Below are 15381 nucleotides of genomic sequence, written 5' to 3' on the forward strand. Positions count from 1 at the left end.
TCCTCAGGATATGCCAGTATATATTCTGTGATATGCGGCTACCCAGCCATGTTCTCCAAAAAGGAACACGTTTGCACTACCTAAAAGATGAACGGATGGTCTGCTTTATCCTGGGCAGCAAATATAAAGTTATAATATCTGTGATATCTCAAATGACTGCGTTACTCACGCATATCGTCAGATGAGGACAAAGATGGCAGGCCCAAGCAGAATCCTGAGAAATTGACTCACATTTTGTAGTTCTCTCCCACTGACTTGAGGATGTATTTTCCAGAATATAAATATAAGAGAAGTCAGATGAGTAACTAACATTGTTGTTAGTCAGAAAGGGTCTTGTTAACTACTTGCATTGTACTTGGTAAATCCAATTTCCTTGTTAATTCTTTTAAGTGCTCAAGAGAAGTAAAGCAAAATCTTCAACTCATCTTCTAACCACTGGGTCAAACTACATGTTAACATGGGGTGCTGTGCAACTTTTTCTCAACTTTTTTTAAAAATACAAAATACAACCTTCAGGACAAGAAGACGACCATGAGTGTGGAGAAGGGATGCTGAATCCTTTCCTCTCCATTTTTCCTTTCAAATTTGTCCCTGATGGACAAAAGTGGTGTGGAGGGACAATTTGGAGCAGGGAAAAGCAGCCAGTATGATGCAGGAATTTATTTATATAGCGAGCGGTGGGGGGAGACAGAGAATCCCATTGGGCACATTCCACTGAAAGTTAAGCACTTTTCAGTCCCACTGGTTTTAATAGGAGAGAATAAGGCTGCAATCCTAAACACAGCTATTAGGGAGTAAACCCCATTGAGCACAATGGGACTTACTTCTGGGTAAGCTTACGTAGGATTGCACTGTTAAGCATGTGTTTAACACGTGCACTGAAATCAATGGAGTTTTAAAAAGTGCCCTAAATATCCAGATTTCCCTTTGATGGGTGACAAAGGGAAATTTAATAATCCATTAAACTGAAAAAGACAATAGCCTAGAATTCTCTCCACTTTAGGTTTGTTACATATCTAAATATGCCCTAAAGCAGCGGAGAGCAACTCAGGAGATCTGGAAGCCAATATCCACTCCCTGTGTGTGTGTGTGTGGGACACTTCTGCCATTACCATGTGGCTGAAAGTCGGTAGTGTGGCAGCAAAAACATTTGCAGTTTTCCATTGAGTTTTGACAACAAACTCTGATAGAGGTGGTGAAGGGACATATTTAGCTTGTTTTCATTCTATAAAAAGCTCAATTTATTTTCAATCTACAGAAGCTAAATTTGAAAACAGGCTAAATTGGTCCCTTTTCAGCCTCTGTCTGAATTTTTTTGCTGCCGCTACACTGAATTTTGGTGGCACGGGGGGGGGGGGGGGGGGGGGGAAGCAGCGGCAGTTGAACTAGAGGCCGGGGGGGGGGCTCTAGTTCAACTTGGTGGCACGGGGGGGGGGCTGCATGTGGCCAACAGTCCATGTGTTGCCCACCTCTGCCATAAAGATTATATTTGTCTCCTTTTTAAATTAGTACCAACTCTAATTCAACATCTATCACAGGGGTGGGAAGCCTGAAGTCCAGAAGTTGTTGGACTACAATTCCCATCATCAGTGACCATTGGTCATGTTGGCTGGAGCTGATGAGAATTGTATTCCAATATCTGGGGGCAAAGGTTCCCACCCATGATCTATAAACACCCATATATTCACTATTTATAATGGACAAATATGGTCCTAGAATAAGCTCACAAAGAAAAATAAAATAACAAACTAGAGCAATTTTCGTCCTTTGACATAATTTTCCATATCAGCAGTACATATTCATACTATAAATTTGGAGTAGGAGTTAATAAAGAATGAATTCTATGAATGAATTAAGGCATACTGTACTAATTCTTCTTGTTTTGGAGAACTTTAAAGCCAGGAGAGATTAAGCTTTGTTGAGAGTGTGCTAGTCAGTTCAGAACCATTTATAATTGCACTTTTAAATTACCAAATTTTCAACTGGTCATTGTCCATAAGGGATGACACACTGCAGCTGAAATTAGATAGGATAGATGGCTATTGTTATCCAATAAAAATTCCAGGGGAGCCAGTGAAAAATTAGGAACCTGTGCATGAAGTGTCAGCAGCTGATTAATAACTTGAAATGTTTATATTTAATTTCTCAGGGCTGTGGAGTTATTTATCAGCAGATTAAAAGTGCACAGATGTTGCAGTTAGCGAGTTTCTTTCCTTGTAACCTCAACAGTGAGAAATAACTTGAAAATGACAAAGTAAGCTAATAGGAAGATATCCTCTGAAAGCTTAATCCAAGGGAACATTTAACCTGATTCTAAGGACCAATTTTAGCTGATGCAAAACAAATACTGTGACAGCTAAACGGGATATATGTGCAACAAAATATTTTCTGCTTCTAATGAAGGTCTCCATAGGGATGGCCTAATAAGTGATATTCGAGATTGCTAGGGTCCTCTGAACATTGTCTCGCACCTGCTTCCTGTTTGCAATCGCTGCTCGCAAATCTCCCCAAATTTGCTCAAATTTCCTCCTTAGACAAAAGCAGGGCTGATTCACTATATTGAGGAAATTTGCACAAATCACACGGGGAATTGGGAAAGAGACAAATGTGAGCATGTGTTTGACAATTTCCAAATACCTTTCGCAGATACCTGTTCATACTCACGTTCGGGGCTTCCAACGGGCATGCTCACATGTATTGCGAGTAAAAATGAAAATCTCATATATCCCTTGGACTGTATTTTAATTCTACTGGATAGCCCTATGATGGCCAAAAGAGGTACAGCCTTGACCTGTTTGGGAACAGGATGCGCTAAGTTGGCATTGCTCTCAGACAAAACCTTGAGGGTACTCTACAGTCTCATAATAGCTTTTCATACTGAAACAGAGATTGACCATTGAAAGGGTGTGAAGTGGGTGAAGCCCATTTCTGTCGGCAACCTAACCTTCTCCCTTCTTGTAGCTGTTGCATCCAAGCAGAGGGTTACACAGCTAGAGCTATGAGGCACCCTGCTAACTAAGTAGAGAAGAGCTTGCCTATAAGTGAAGTGAACTCAGAATTACCTTATATAACAAACTAAAATGGCTACATGTCTTGTGGGAAAGGTACCTCCAAGGGAAGCATTCATATCCTATCATCCACTATGCCATAGTGTCTATGGTATACAAGATGGTACCAATAACAAAAAACACTAACTCTATAAAATGATTAACCAATAATTATAGCTCCTAATGCAAATTTGAGGGGAAATTCAGGTATCTACAGAATAGAATGAATGTCAGAATAGAACACACAGAAAAATATCACTTAATTTCTGAATTACAATGGCAAAATGAATCTGGAGTGGCAGAATGGAATGCCTTGAAGGAGTGAGATGTATCCAATTCAGAGTTCTCACTGAAGCAGAATATTACATGCCAACATCCTCAAATGCTCCTGGGTAAGATGGGCTATGTGATTGTCCCCCCCTCTCCCCCCTCCCCCCAATCACTGCATTAATCCTATGGCTCAAATGTATTGTGCAAACTATTTCATTTCCTGAAGAGATTGCTTTTCTAATGGTTAATGGGACTGATATATTGTTAGAAACTTCTAACTATGAAATGCAACAGAAATGTGCTACAGAGAGACCTACACTGCCCCCAAAGAGAACAAAGTCAGGATTAAAAAGTGTAATCAATATTAAGCAGGCCTGTAAGAAAGCTAGATAAAGAAACTTGAAATATTAGTGTTGAAAGAGAATCATGCTGGCTAAAATTTAGTAAACATAGGGCTGTTTGAAATGAACCACATTGATAAAGGCAGCCTGTATTGGCAAGGTACAACTTCCTTTGGATTTGTTGCAAACCATGAGCTTGTGAGTTTTTGTAAAAACAATTCCAAAAGATTTGGAAAATGAAGCCAAAGGTAGGATATTCCTCATAGTACAGAGTGTATGGGAGTAGTATAACTGGCATGGCATTTTTCCAGGTTATGCTAAAGTTCAGAACTTGAAGGCTCTGAAGTCACCATTTGATTCCTTATTTAATTTTACCACTCAAGAGCACCTGAAAAATTCACTGTTAAATAGCTATTTGGAAACAAAACTACCAAATGTGATAGGCACCCTTTAAATTATAAAACAGCCTGAAGAGAGACATTACCTATAACACAAGGGTGGGTAATGCTGGGGGGATCAGAGCCACTTTCTACCCCCCCCCAGTCCGCACACCTGCTGACAGCATAAATAAAATTAAAAACATATAGATGATAGCATCTCTGCTACAGAGCCTTAAAAGGCTCTGTAGCAGTTTCCTACCAATATTCAGTGGCAAACTATATATTCCCCTGCCCTAATGCCCCCGAATTTTAGTGGTGTGGGTCTGGCACAAAAGGACAGGGATCTGCATGCAGCTGTAGGTCATGTATTTCCCATTCGTGCTGTAACAGAAAATCTATACTCTCTTTTGAATCAGATTGGTAAAACTTTGGAAGGAGGGCTTGCATTGTTTGGGTGGGAGAACGGAATCAAGAAATACCCAGGAAAGGGTATAGAAGAGTTGTTCAGTACAGATCCTTAATGAAATCAGTGTTTCCTAAGAGTTACCAATCCTTGACAACATTTCCTATACTGAGGCTGCAATCCTATACTCACTGACTTGAAAGTAAGCCTCATTGAACTCAATGGGGCTTACTTCTGCATAGACATGTATAGAATTGCACTGAAAGGTAATTAAATACAAATGTTTTAGACATAACTGAATGGATAGCACCAATTGCCACGAGACCTTTCAGTGTGTCAAGAAGCAAAGGGGGGGGGAGAATAAGAGCACTTTAACCACAGTTAACCCTTAGGTAAAAAAAAATCAAACATAAGAAATGGCTTCATTAGTAAACAGAGGCATGCTAAGACATTTATATGGAATTTTAAAATTTAACCATAGTTATTTTAAAATCCAATGTCTTCAAAGGGCAAATTAGGTCTAGCTATGATTCCCATTTTGGACAGAAGGTAAATGGCTCAAAGTGAGGGACCAGCAAGTTGATCAATCCTGACAACTATGGTGAAAATCACTGCCATCACAGTAGCACTATTCTTTTCATGCAACCATAAGGGATACAATATTAAAAAGCAAGAAAAATCTGGGATCATGAGAATTTTCATCAGATTCTTCAAGCTGCAAAAAACAGATTCTTTTTTAAAAATGGATTGAAGTCTCACCTTTAAGCCCTCAATGAGATGATATTGCTATTATGCTTCTCATGTAAGCAGTTTGAGTTGGCACAAAACTTGTATAACCAATTAAATAGCTTATTAAATAAAATATCACAGTTTATAAACTAGAATTTCTCCCTGACACACATACTCTTGAAATAATCTAATTCCCATTCCTGTACAAGACTGACTCATAATAATGCAAACAATAAAACAACAAGTTAGGAAGTGTACTTTAAAAATTCAGTTAAAATGTCCATGTTAAATTCTGCAGCTTCTACTGCAATCTTTTGGCTATACAATTTCCACGGAAACAGCCAAGCACAATGCCTGCTTCCATCTTCCTCCTGAACTCACTTCTGTTTTGTGCTATCAAACTGAGACGATGACATCGAGATAAAGTCTGTCGTAGGATTCCCTGAAGCACAGAATGAGCAGAAGACTTAACAAACAGGATCCTGGGAGGCACCAGTTAAACCAAGAGAACTCTAGGTGACGAAGAAAAGAAAGAACAGGAATTAGTATTAGATATTTATGTAATATTCTCTACTTCATCATAATAAAGCTACAGCTCTTAAGGAACGTCACAATTTAGGTTAACACAATCACTCGGGAGAAAAACAGAGCAAACTTTTAGGCTCAAGGCTTTCTTTGGGCAAAAAACAACACTCTTAAAAATCTGCACTATTTTTTCAGTAAAAGTTGGCATTATCATGAGAAATGGGAGTTTAAGTGCTCAAATAAGCCAACAGCTACCACTTCATTGCTGAGACCAGAATTAGGGGAGGCAGCACAGCCAGAGGCAGCATAGCCTCACCTAATTTATGTTTTTAATTCTTATTTTGGGGAATTAACACAACAGGCTTTATTTATACCCAAAAAAGTGTTATAAGTACCAAAGATTTTGATTTAAGAAGATGCAGTGAGAAGAAACAGTGAGAGAAAAATATAACTGATGATAACCTTGTTGCAGAACGTTTTAAAAATAGCATTAAATTTTACTTATACTTATTTCCTTGATGCAGCAAAGCTTTCAGTTCATTCAGAGATAAAGAAAACCATTGTGCTAGGGAGACCCACGTGGCTTCTTTGCTGCAGAAACTCTGGGAAAATGCAGCATTTCTGCTACTACCATAATTCAAATGGTCAAAAGAAAATGAGGCTTTACAGCATTATGTTTCAGGAAAAGCTGGGCACAGCAAAAATCACAGTTGCAAATTAGATTCCAAATCCAAAATGATCAGAAATCATTCTGAAATGAGCTGTGTGGGTGCTTTTTAGGATGCAGAGGATGTCCAGTTGATTATTTTGATTATTCCTATCAGCTCTTCTTTTTGCCTTCTTACTCTTGATTACAGATATTCATAGAATCAAATAATAGTAGAGTTGGAAGGGGCCTGTAAGGCCAACAAGTCCAACCCCCTGCTCAATGCAAGAATTCACCTTAAAGCATCCCTGACAGATGGCTGTCCAGCTGCAACTTGAATGCCTCTAGTGTGGGAGAGCCCACGACCTCCCTAGGTAATTGGTTCCATTGTCGTACTGCTCTGTCAGGATGTCCAGCCGGAATTTGGCTTCCTGTAACTTGAGCCCATTATTCTGTCTTGTACTCTGAGATGATCAAGAAGAAATCCTGGCCCTCCTCTGTGTGACAACTTTTCAAGTATTTGAAGAGTGCTATCATGTCTCCTCTCAATCTTCTCTTCTCAAGGCTAAACATGCCCAGTTCTTTCAGTCACTCTTCATAGGGCTTTGTTTCCAGATCCGATCATCCTCGCTGCCCTCCTCTGAACAACTTGTCTGCACCCTTCTTGAAGTGTGGTGCCCAGAACTGGATGTAATCCTCAAGATGAGGCCTAACCAGGCCGAATAGAGGGTTACCAGTACCTCGTGCGATTTGGAAGCTATACTTCCATTAATGCATCCCAAAATAGCATTTGCTTTTTTTGCAGCCACATCATGCTGTTATTCAGCTTGTTATCTACAACAATTCCAAGATCCTTCTAGCTTGTAGTATTGCTGAGCCAAGTATCCCCCAACTAATAACTGCATTTGGTTTCTTTTTCCTAGGTGTAGAACTTGGCATTTATCCCCATTAATTTCATTCTGTTGGTTTCAGCCCAGTGCTCCAGCCTATTAAGATCACGGTGAAGTTTGTTTATGTCTTCCAGGGTATTAGGAGTTGAGAAAGATGAAGTGCTTGTGAGGAACTGTGCCCATTATCCTAGAAGACAATGGGACTGATCACATGATATGACAATCCACCATGGGTTATTTAACACCATGATTTATACAACTCATGGTAAAACTGTGGCATGTAGGGCTGCCACTTTGAATGTGCAACCCCTGCTTGGGGGTTGACTGGTCATGCAAACCCAGTGAGCATGGGTTAAGCGAGAGTAAAACAACCTGGACAAAGCCAATGTCTATTTTGTTTAACCTACGACAAGCCACATACTTTTAGAGGTTACATTTTCCTTCATGGAAACAGAAAAGGCTACAAATACTGGGATGTTTGTTTTCAGATATATTAGTCTGTTTTATTTTCAAGCTTTCTACCTTCAGGGAACATTTTCCCTTCCAATTTGTCTGCAGTAGATACCTTGTGTGGTGCTGAGGAAACTGGAACATGAAGCAAGGTGAGTACCAAGTTCACACAAAGCACTAGTTAGGTCTGTTGGGTCTCACCATTAACTCATGTGTACTGAAAGCACAGCTTAGGACACACCCAACACTCTCCTATGACTGCACATTGCAGGGGAGGACTGGTAATAATGGGCAAGCTTGCTTTCAGGAAAGTCTGCTTGATCTTGATGTTCTTCTCATTAAAGTACCCCTATTAAGCTTCCAACAAGCCTCCATCTCTCTCTGGAACACAGTTTGAAAGGCCCTGTATTAGTGCATTGCTTTTATGCTGAAGCTGAAGTGAAAGTTGGTAGTAACAGTAACAACATATGCTGAGTTTGTTTGTTTTTAACGGACCCCAGACTAGCTGTTTTTATAAGGATACCGTGTTTATGCTTTTTATGTTTTTAAACTTTATATATTTGTTTTAATGCTTACTGTTTTTAACTTTTGTAAACCGCCCAGAGAGCTTCAGCTATGGGGCGGTATATAAATGCAATAAATAAATAAATATTACCATGACAATAGCAAAATAAAAGCATTCATCAATGAATCCTTATGTTGAATGAAAACCATATCGATAGCACACAGATCTTTGGTTTGATCCTATGTATGTTTCTTTGGAAGTAATGAATGAATGAGTTTTAAATTAGGTCTTGGATTGTCTTTGGCTATTGGTTTACAAATTGTTTTTAGATATATGTTGTGTGTGCGTTATCTCTTTATATGGTTTTATGTAAATGCCTTTCTTTGAATTGTTTTTAATTTTTGTGAACCACCCAAAGAGTTTTGGCTATGGGGCAGTATAGAAATGTAATAAATGATTGAAATAAATGCATGAAGACCAGTTGGGTTAAATGGAGGCTCATTCCTAGATGAATGCAGATAGGTTTGTCAACTTTGACTTTCTTCGACTTTCTTTCGAAGAAATTTTCACAACCATGAAAATAAAAGCAATTCTCAGGACTGGACAAAAACCTGCGCCAATACCTTATATGGTACAGTCTCAAATACTGACAGACAGACAGACACACACACACACACACAATCACAATGATTTGCAAGGATTTTGTTATCTCATTTGTAAACACTAGGTTTCAAGTCTAATTCAGATTCAGAAATCTCTATTACATACTGAACCATCATTGCCAGGGTAGAGACTGTAATAAAATTTCCTGTCAGTTTTTCCTTTTATGATGACAAGACTAATTTTCAAAGCTAGCTTTATAGTTTTGGGGCTACAAATGAAAAGAGTTACTGTCTTGCTCTTACCTGACTGTTCTAACAAACGAAGTAGTTCAAATTTTAGGAGGCATTCACCATTACTGCTATTACTAGAACAAGAACTATAACTCTAATCCTCAGTACTTACATGTAGACCTTTTTTTTTAATTCAGGAGACCTGTTAATGGGAACTTTGGAATCCAACATCCTATAAACAGTTATTGAAGAAAGTTTGGCCTTTCTACATCAAGCTATTAAGAATTTATGCATAATGCTAATGAAAACAAAATTTGTGAACAGTTTGTTACTTATCAGGTAGGCCTTAAAAGTTTTGACTCCTTTTAGAATAAGAGGACAGGAATTCCCTTATGTGATATCTGCATCATGTTGAAAGGAAGCCATTACCTGTGTAGGTTTTTAGAAACTGGAAGATCTAAACTACGAATTGGAATTTAGAATAGGGGATTTCATTTTTGGTTCACAATGCTGTTTGGCTGAGCTGCTATCATCCTCTGCAGACACACAAAATCCATGGTCTTATTTGAGGCAACACAGCATTGAGAAACTTTGGACACCAGTACTTACCATCTGCAAACATTGTATAGAATTTGGAATGGGAAAAATACTTTTTATCTATTATTATTATTATTATTATTATTATTATTATTATTATTATTATTTCATTTCTATACCATCCAAGAGCTGAGGCAGTTCACAATTCATAAAAATTATTATTATTATTATTATTATTATTATTATTATTATTATTTATTTATATAGCACCATCAATGTACATGGTGCTGTACAGAGTAAAACAGTAAATAGCAAGACTCTGCCGCATAGGCTTACAATCTAATAAAATCATAGTAAAACAATAAGGAGGGGAAGAGAATGCCAACAGGTACAGGGAAGGGTAAGCAGGCACAGGGTAGGGAAAAACTAACAGTAGAAAGTAACAGTAGAAGTCTGCACAACATCAAGTTTTAAAAGCTTTAGGAAAAAGAAAAGTTTTTAGTTGAGCTTTAAAAGCTGTGGTTGAACTTGTAGTTCTCAAATGTTCTGGAAGAGCGTTCCAGGCGTAAGGGGCAGCAGACGAAAATGGACGAAGCCGAGCAAGGGAAGTAGAGGCCCTTGGGCAGGCGAGAAACATGGCATCAGAGGAGCGAAGAGCACGAGCGGGGCAATAGTGTGAGATGAGAGAGGAGAGATAGGAAGGAGCTAGACCGTGAAAAGCTTTGAAGGTTAACAGGAGAAGTTTATATTGGATTCTGAAGTGAATTGGAAGCCAATGAAGAGATTTCAGAAGCGGAGTAACATGGTCGGAGCGGCGTGCTAAGAAGATGATCTTTGCGGCAGAGTGGTGAACAGAAACCAACGGGCTGATGTGAGAAGAAGGAAGGCCAGAGAGAAGAAGGTTGCAGTAGTCCAACCGTGAAATAACCAGTGCATGAACAAGCGTCTTGGCAGAAGAGACAGACAAAAATGATCGAATCCTGGCAATATTATACAGGAAAAATCGACAAGATTTAGCTACTGCCTCAATATGAGGAATAAAGGAGAGCGAGGAGTCGAAGATAAAGCCAAGGCTACGAGCTTCCTTGACCGGAGTAAGCGTAACATCATTGACAGTAAGAGAGAATGAGAGATGAGGAGAAGGTTTAGGAGGAAAAACAAGCAATTCAGTCTTTGCCATGTTAAGCTTCAAGCGACGATGAAGCAGCCAAGCTGAGATATCTGAAAGACATGCCGAGATACGATCGTGAACATCAGGAGAAAGTTCCGGAGATGACAGATATAGTTGTGTATCATCGGCGTACAGATGATATTGGAGACCATGAGATTGAATAAGCTTGCCCAAGGGCAACATGTATAAGGAAAACAACAACGGGCCAAGCACCGAGCCTTGCGGAACCCCTACTGAAAGGGGAAAGGAGGAAGACGAGCTGCCATTAGTCAACACGCTGAAAGAGCGACCCGCTAGATAGGAGGCAAACCAGTTATAGACAGAGCCACAAAATCCAAGGTCATGAAGGGAATCTAAGAGAAGATCATGATCAACCGTGTCAAAGGCTGCAGTTAGATCAAGGAGAATAAGAACGGAATAATGGCCTTTAGACTTGGCAGTAAGGAGATCATTGGTGATCTTAGTAAGGGCTGTTTCGGTGGAATGCAGAGGACGGAATCCAGATTGAAATGGATCCAAAGCAGAGTTACTAGAAAGAAAGTCAAGACAGCGAGAGTAGACCGCACGCTCCAGGATCTTTGAAACAAACGGCAACAAAGAGACAGGTCGGTAGCTAGACAGAGATAGCCTATCAAGAGTAGGTTTCTTGAGAATGGGAGAGACTGTAGCATGTTTAAAAGCAGAAGGAAATGAACCAGAGGACAGAGAAAGATTAATAATATGTAGCAAGGAAGGGAGGATAGCAGGAATAAGATTAATAAAGACGCGAGAAGGAATCGGATCACGAGAACAAGTGGAAGGCTTCGAAGAGCGCAGTATTGTAGACAGTTCATCCGCAGAGACCGAAATAAATACAAAAATCACAACATTGTAAACATTATAATAAAACGTGGTCTAAAAACTTAAGCTACAGAACTTTAAATAATTAAAAACAATTTCAATAACAGATCGATTCAAGACAGCTGACAGATGTGGCTCATCATATGCCATTAAATGCCTGGCAGTAGATATACTTAGCTTCCGGAAGTGTGTAGCATATAGAACTCTGGGTGATGCTAAATAATCTCTGATAATTAAATATACTGATTGGTGATCTGCTTCTTACATTTAAAGCACACCATCACTTGCATCTTACCAGAATCTCTATCATGGAAAATTAGCATCAGTTGGAATTTAGGTACATTTGAAACTAGCGTGAGAGTTTTCTTTTTCTTTTAAGTTGTCTTTTAAAATTTAAACACATTGTACTGAAAATGGGTGTTATTTGAAAATATGAAATAATTTAATGCTGAGATTTACTTAAAATATTCTGTTCCCTTGAAAAAAAAGGGGGGCATCATTAAAGTGAAAAGATATTGGGTAGCACAAACATCTTATCTTTGTATATAACTCCATTCCCTCTAATACCAAACTTGGGTGGTTGAGTTTCTATTGGTCTAGAAGAGAAACATGGCCACCCAAAAGAAGTAGCCATTTCTTCCTTTGAAAAGTGCTTGTAGGGATGTGGCTTACCACTTGTTTGCTTAACCCTTGTCCTTCAGGGCTATTAACTGCAAGCAAAGGGGTGCTTAATGTCTCTGACAGAATAAAAAATATGAGCTGCTTTGAAAGAGGCAGTTGTAAAGCCCCTCTTTGGAACTTAAGAACTGTAATTATTATTGGCTGGTCACTAAAACATCTTTTCTTTGCAAAGGTCTCAAGCGGATGGTGGCTGCACAACTCCAGGTGCTCTTGGATGTGACTTGGACTCATTTCCATCTGGTTTCAGGCCTTGCTGAGGTCTCAGCATTCACACTGTTTGTTTAATTCCCTCCAAGAGGGAATTACACATTTGCTGCCAAATTTGTTATACTTTTGGTACTAAAGGCATTTTTATTCTCTCATGCCTTCAAATGTATTTTTCTCTTTTAACATCTTATTATTATATTGCTTTTTGTCTGTATTTCATTTTGTCCGTATTTTTGTATGTATTCCAGAGTTCTAAAGTCTAAACCACCCTGGAAGCGCTGCTGAAGGGCCATGAATCTTTCAATAAATAAATATACTATAAAGTAGAGTAAAAAAAAAAAAATGAAACTTCCAAAACAGCTCTTTGACCTTCCAGGAACTAAAGAATTTTGAGGACATTGCGGTTAAAAATGATAATAGAGTAGCTCCTCATTTTCTGGAGATGGGACTTCCAGGTTCACACTGCAATCAAAATACAGGAAAGCCATGTTTTGTTTAGAAGAAGGACACACTGTCTAATCCCAGCTCTGCTAAAATACTACCCCCACCCCACAACTGTTTTGTATGGGCAGCTTTCAGCTGTGCCCTAGGAAGAGGGGGAAAGTCTAAAAGGAATTAGAAGTAGATATGGCTTCTTTCTCATTCTTCAAAAGGAACGAGTTTCCTCGCTTCCTGGCTATATTGCAAACTGGAGCCCGTTAGAACTAAAGTGTACAGCAAACCTCCCAGAGAGATTTGGCTATGGGGCGGTATGTTAATGTAAATAATAATAATAATAATAATAATAATAATAATAATAATAATAATAGGAAAGGAGGGGAAGGTGGGGGAGAGGTATACTTTCTCCTATTCCCATTGGCCCACAATTCCTGAAAAGTGCTATGCAGATCCTGTTGGAAGCTGGCTGGAGCCCTGAAGTGAAGCACTCTTAGTACATTACAAAATTTTGTTGTGGGACCTACTTGTGTTAAAATACACTGTAAAAGCTTCAAGCAGCTCACAACACAAAATCTACATTTCAGCCACTCATAATTTAAGATCTTCCTAAACATGCCTGAAATGGAGCAGGAGGAAATATCCACTCCTTTCCCATCCTTATCGTGAATATGGTGGGAAGGTGGTTAAAAGACAAGCTTTGCATGCCTATGCTTTTCTTCTTACCCTTACAGGCAATCGGATTAGACCTTGAAGCATGAGATTGGATTAGTTTTATCGTTGTTTTAGCCTGCCTAGGTACAAATGTTATTAATGGTCATAACATTACGTTGTTCTTTGTAAAAATCCTGCCACAGTGCTTATCTCAAAGCCATCCTGCTGCACTGACTTTGAAGGACAGCTTCCACATGAGGATTTTATTCTGTGATTGGCACACATATAAAGACAAACACTTAGGAGGCCTATTCTTCCACAAATGCTGTTAGGATTTATACACATTGTTAGCATTAATGAAAGATCTGCATGCAGTTCCTCTTCCTGGCACAGCCAGAAATAAACTCAAGATGAAATACACCATTCTAGCAAATGTATTCTCAGCAAGCATCTCAACACTCCTTACCATCATGGTAGAAAGAAAGAAAAAATAAAAGGACTCCCATGAACATGTTGCTTAGGAAGGTGACCACGCCGCAGGTAATCCCTTCTGGAACTGGGTAGACTGTCTCCACAAAAAGTTCGAAGAATATAGGTACACTGCTGTTCAGGAAGACTCCCAGCAAAATGCAGGATGTGTACAATGTGGCTGCAATCAAAACAAAAAGTACATGATTTTATGCCGTAACTATCAATACATGTTAATAACAATAATGAAGCCACTAGTACGGGAAGGATATCTTATTTGGATCATCCCCAAATTAAATTATTTTAGAACATCTGAGCCCTCAAGTACAGTCACAACTACCTAAAAGTATTTCCTGTGAAGATGGCTCATGTCACGCATTACATTGCACACATGAATATGTCCACAGCTAGGGGTTCAACAGCACAGGGAAGTTTCAGTCTGTTTGAACTGGTCTTCCGTAGCTGGAAGTTTAAAAGAACTGAATTTTTAACTTCTCTTTACATTATAAGGTACATATATCATCCCATGGCTTATATGCTTATTGCAAATAAGCAATGGAAGAATTTATTACAATTTTAACATGGCAAATAGACCATATCAAACATACATGTGTATGCACTGACTTGTACTTTTCTGAATGCATGCACACACACGCACACACAATTGTGTGTGTGCATATTCTCACAAGCGTTCTGGCAATTATTGCAAGGTGCAAAATGTTTATTTTCACAAAGACCGGTACGCTTCGGCCTATACTTTATTCAAAGGCCTTCCTCAAGGGGCTGTAAAATTAATAATGCAATAACATACATTAAGGTAACACATAATATTATATGTTTAGATTAAGCACATTGCCACAAGGGCCTGTGCCTTGGAATAAAGTACAGGCTGAAACACATCAGGCATCATGAAAATAAACATTTTGCAACTTGCCAACCCGTTTCTCCTTTTTCTGACCTGTGTTGGATGCTCTCCTCCTTTTGTTTTTAATTATTAAAAGCATACCACCTACACACACAGGTATGCAGGTGAACACTTCATTAAATGACAAGCGCATTGAGCAGATGAGAAATCCCCATTCCTCTCACTCCTGCAGGTGAAAATGGGCGGTTGTGGGGAGGGGGGGGGGAGAATCTCATCTTCTGCACTGCTAGCATCCACAGCACCAGCTTCTTTAACTTTGCCTGGAATACTTTGCTTGGGATAGTATTTGTCTGTTGAAGCAGGCTCAGTGGTCTGATGGCCTCCATGGGGATAACAGGGGCAACCAGCACCTTGCTCTGCCCAGACATTATAAAAATGAACTCTGGAGTAAACTTGTATCCGATAAGCACGGATGGCTAAAGGTTCCAGACAGAAAGCAGAACA

At 39.2% G+C, this 15381-nt stretch overlaps 1 protein-coding gene across 1 annotated transcript in view; it reads right to left on the reverse strand.

The window, feature by feature from the left end:
• Positions 1-1411: 1411 nt before the first annotated feature.
• Positions 1412-15381, reverse strand: part of SLC49A4 (solute carrier family 49 member 4) — a 99117-nt gene continuing 85147 nt past the window's right edge. Inside the window, exons 8-9 of the mRNA XM_063116680.1 lie at positions 14011-14193; positions 1412-5682 (exon numbers count right to left, since the gene is read on the reverse strand). Coding sequence (XP_062972750.1) covers positions 5567-5682; positions 14011-14193 — 299 coding nt within the window. The 3' untranslated portion in view covers positions 1412-5566. The remainder of the gene's footprint in view (positions 5683-14010; positions 14194-15381) is intronic.

This window comes from Elgaria multicarinata, chromosome 2 (assembly GCF_023053635.1).
Source record: "Elgaria multicarinata webbii isolate HBS135686 ecotype San Diego chromosome 2, rElgMul1.1.pri, whole genome shotgun sequence".
NCBI lineage: Eukaryota > Metazoa > Chordata > Lepidosauria > Squamata > Anguidae > Elgaria > Elgaria multicarinata.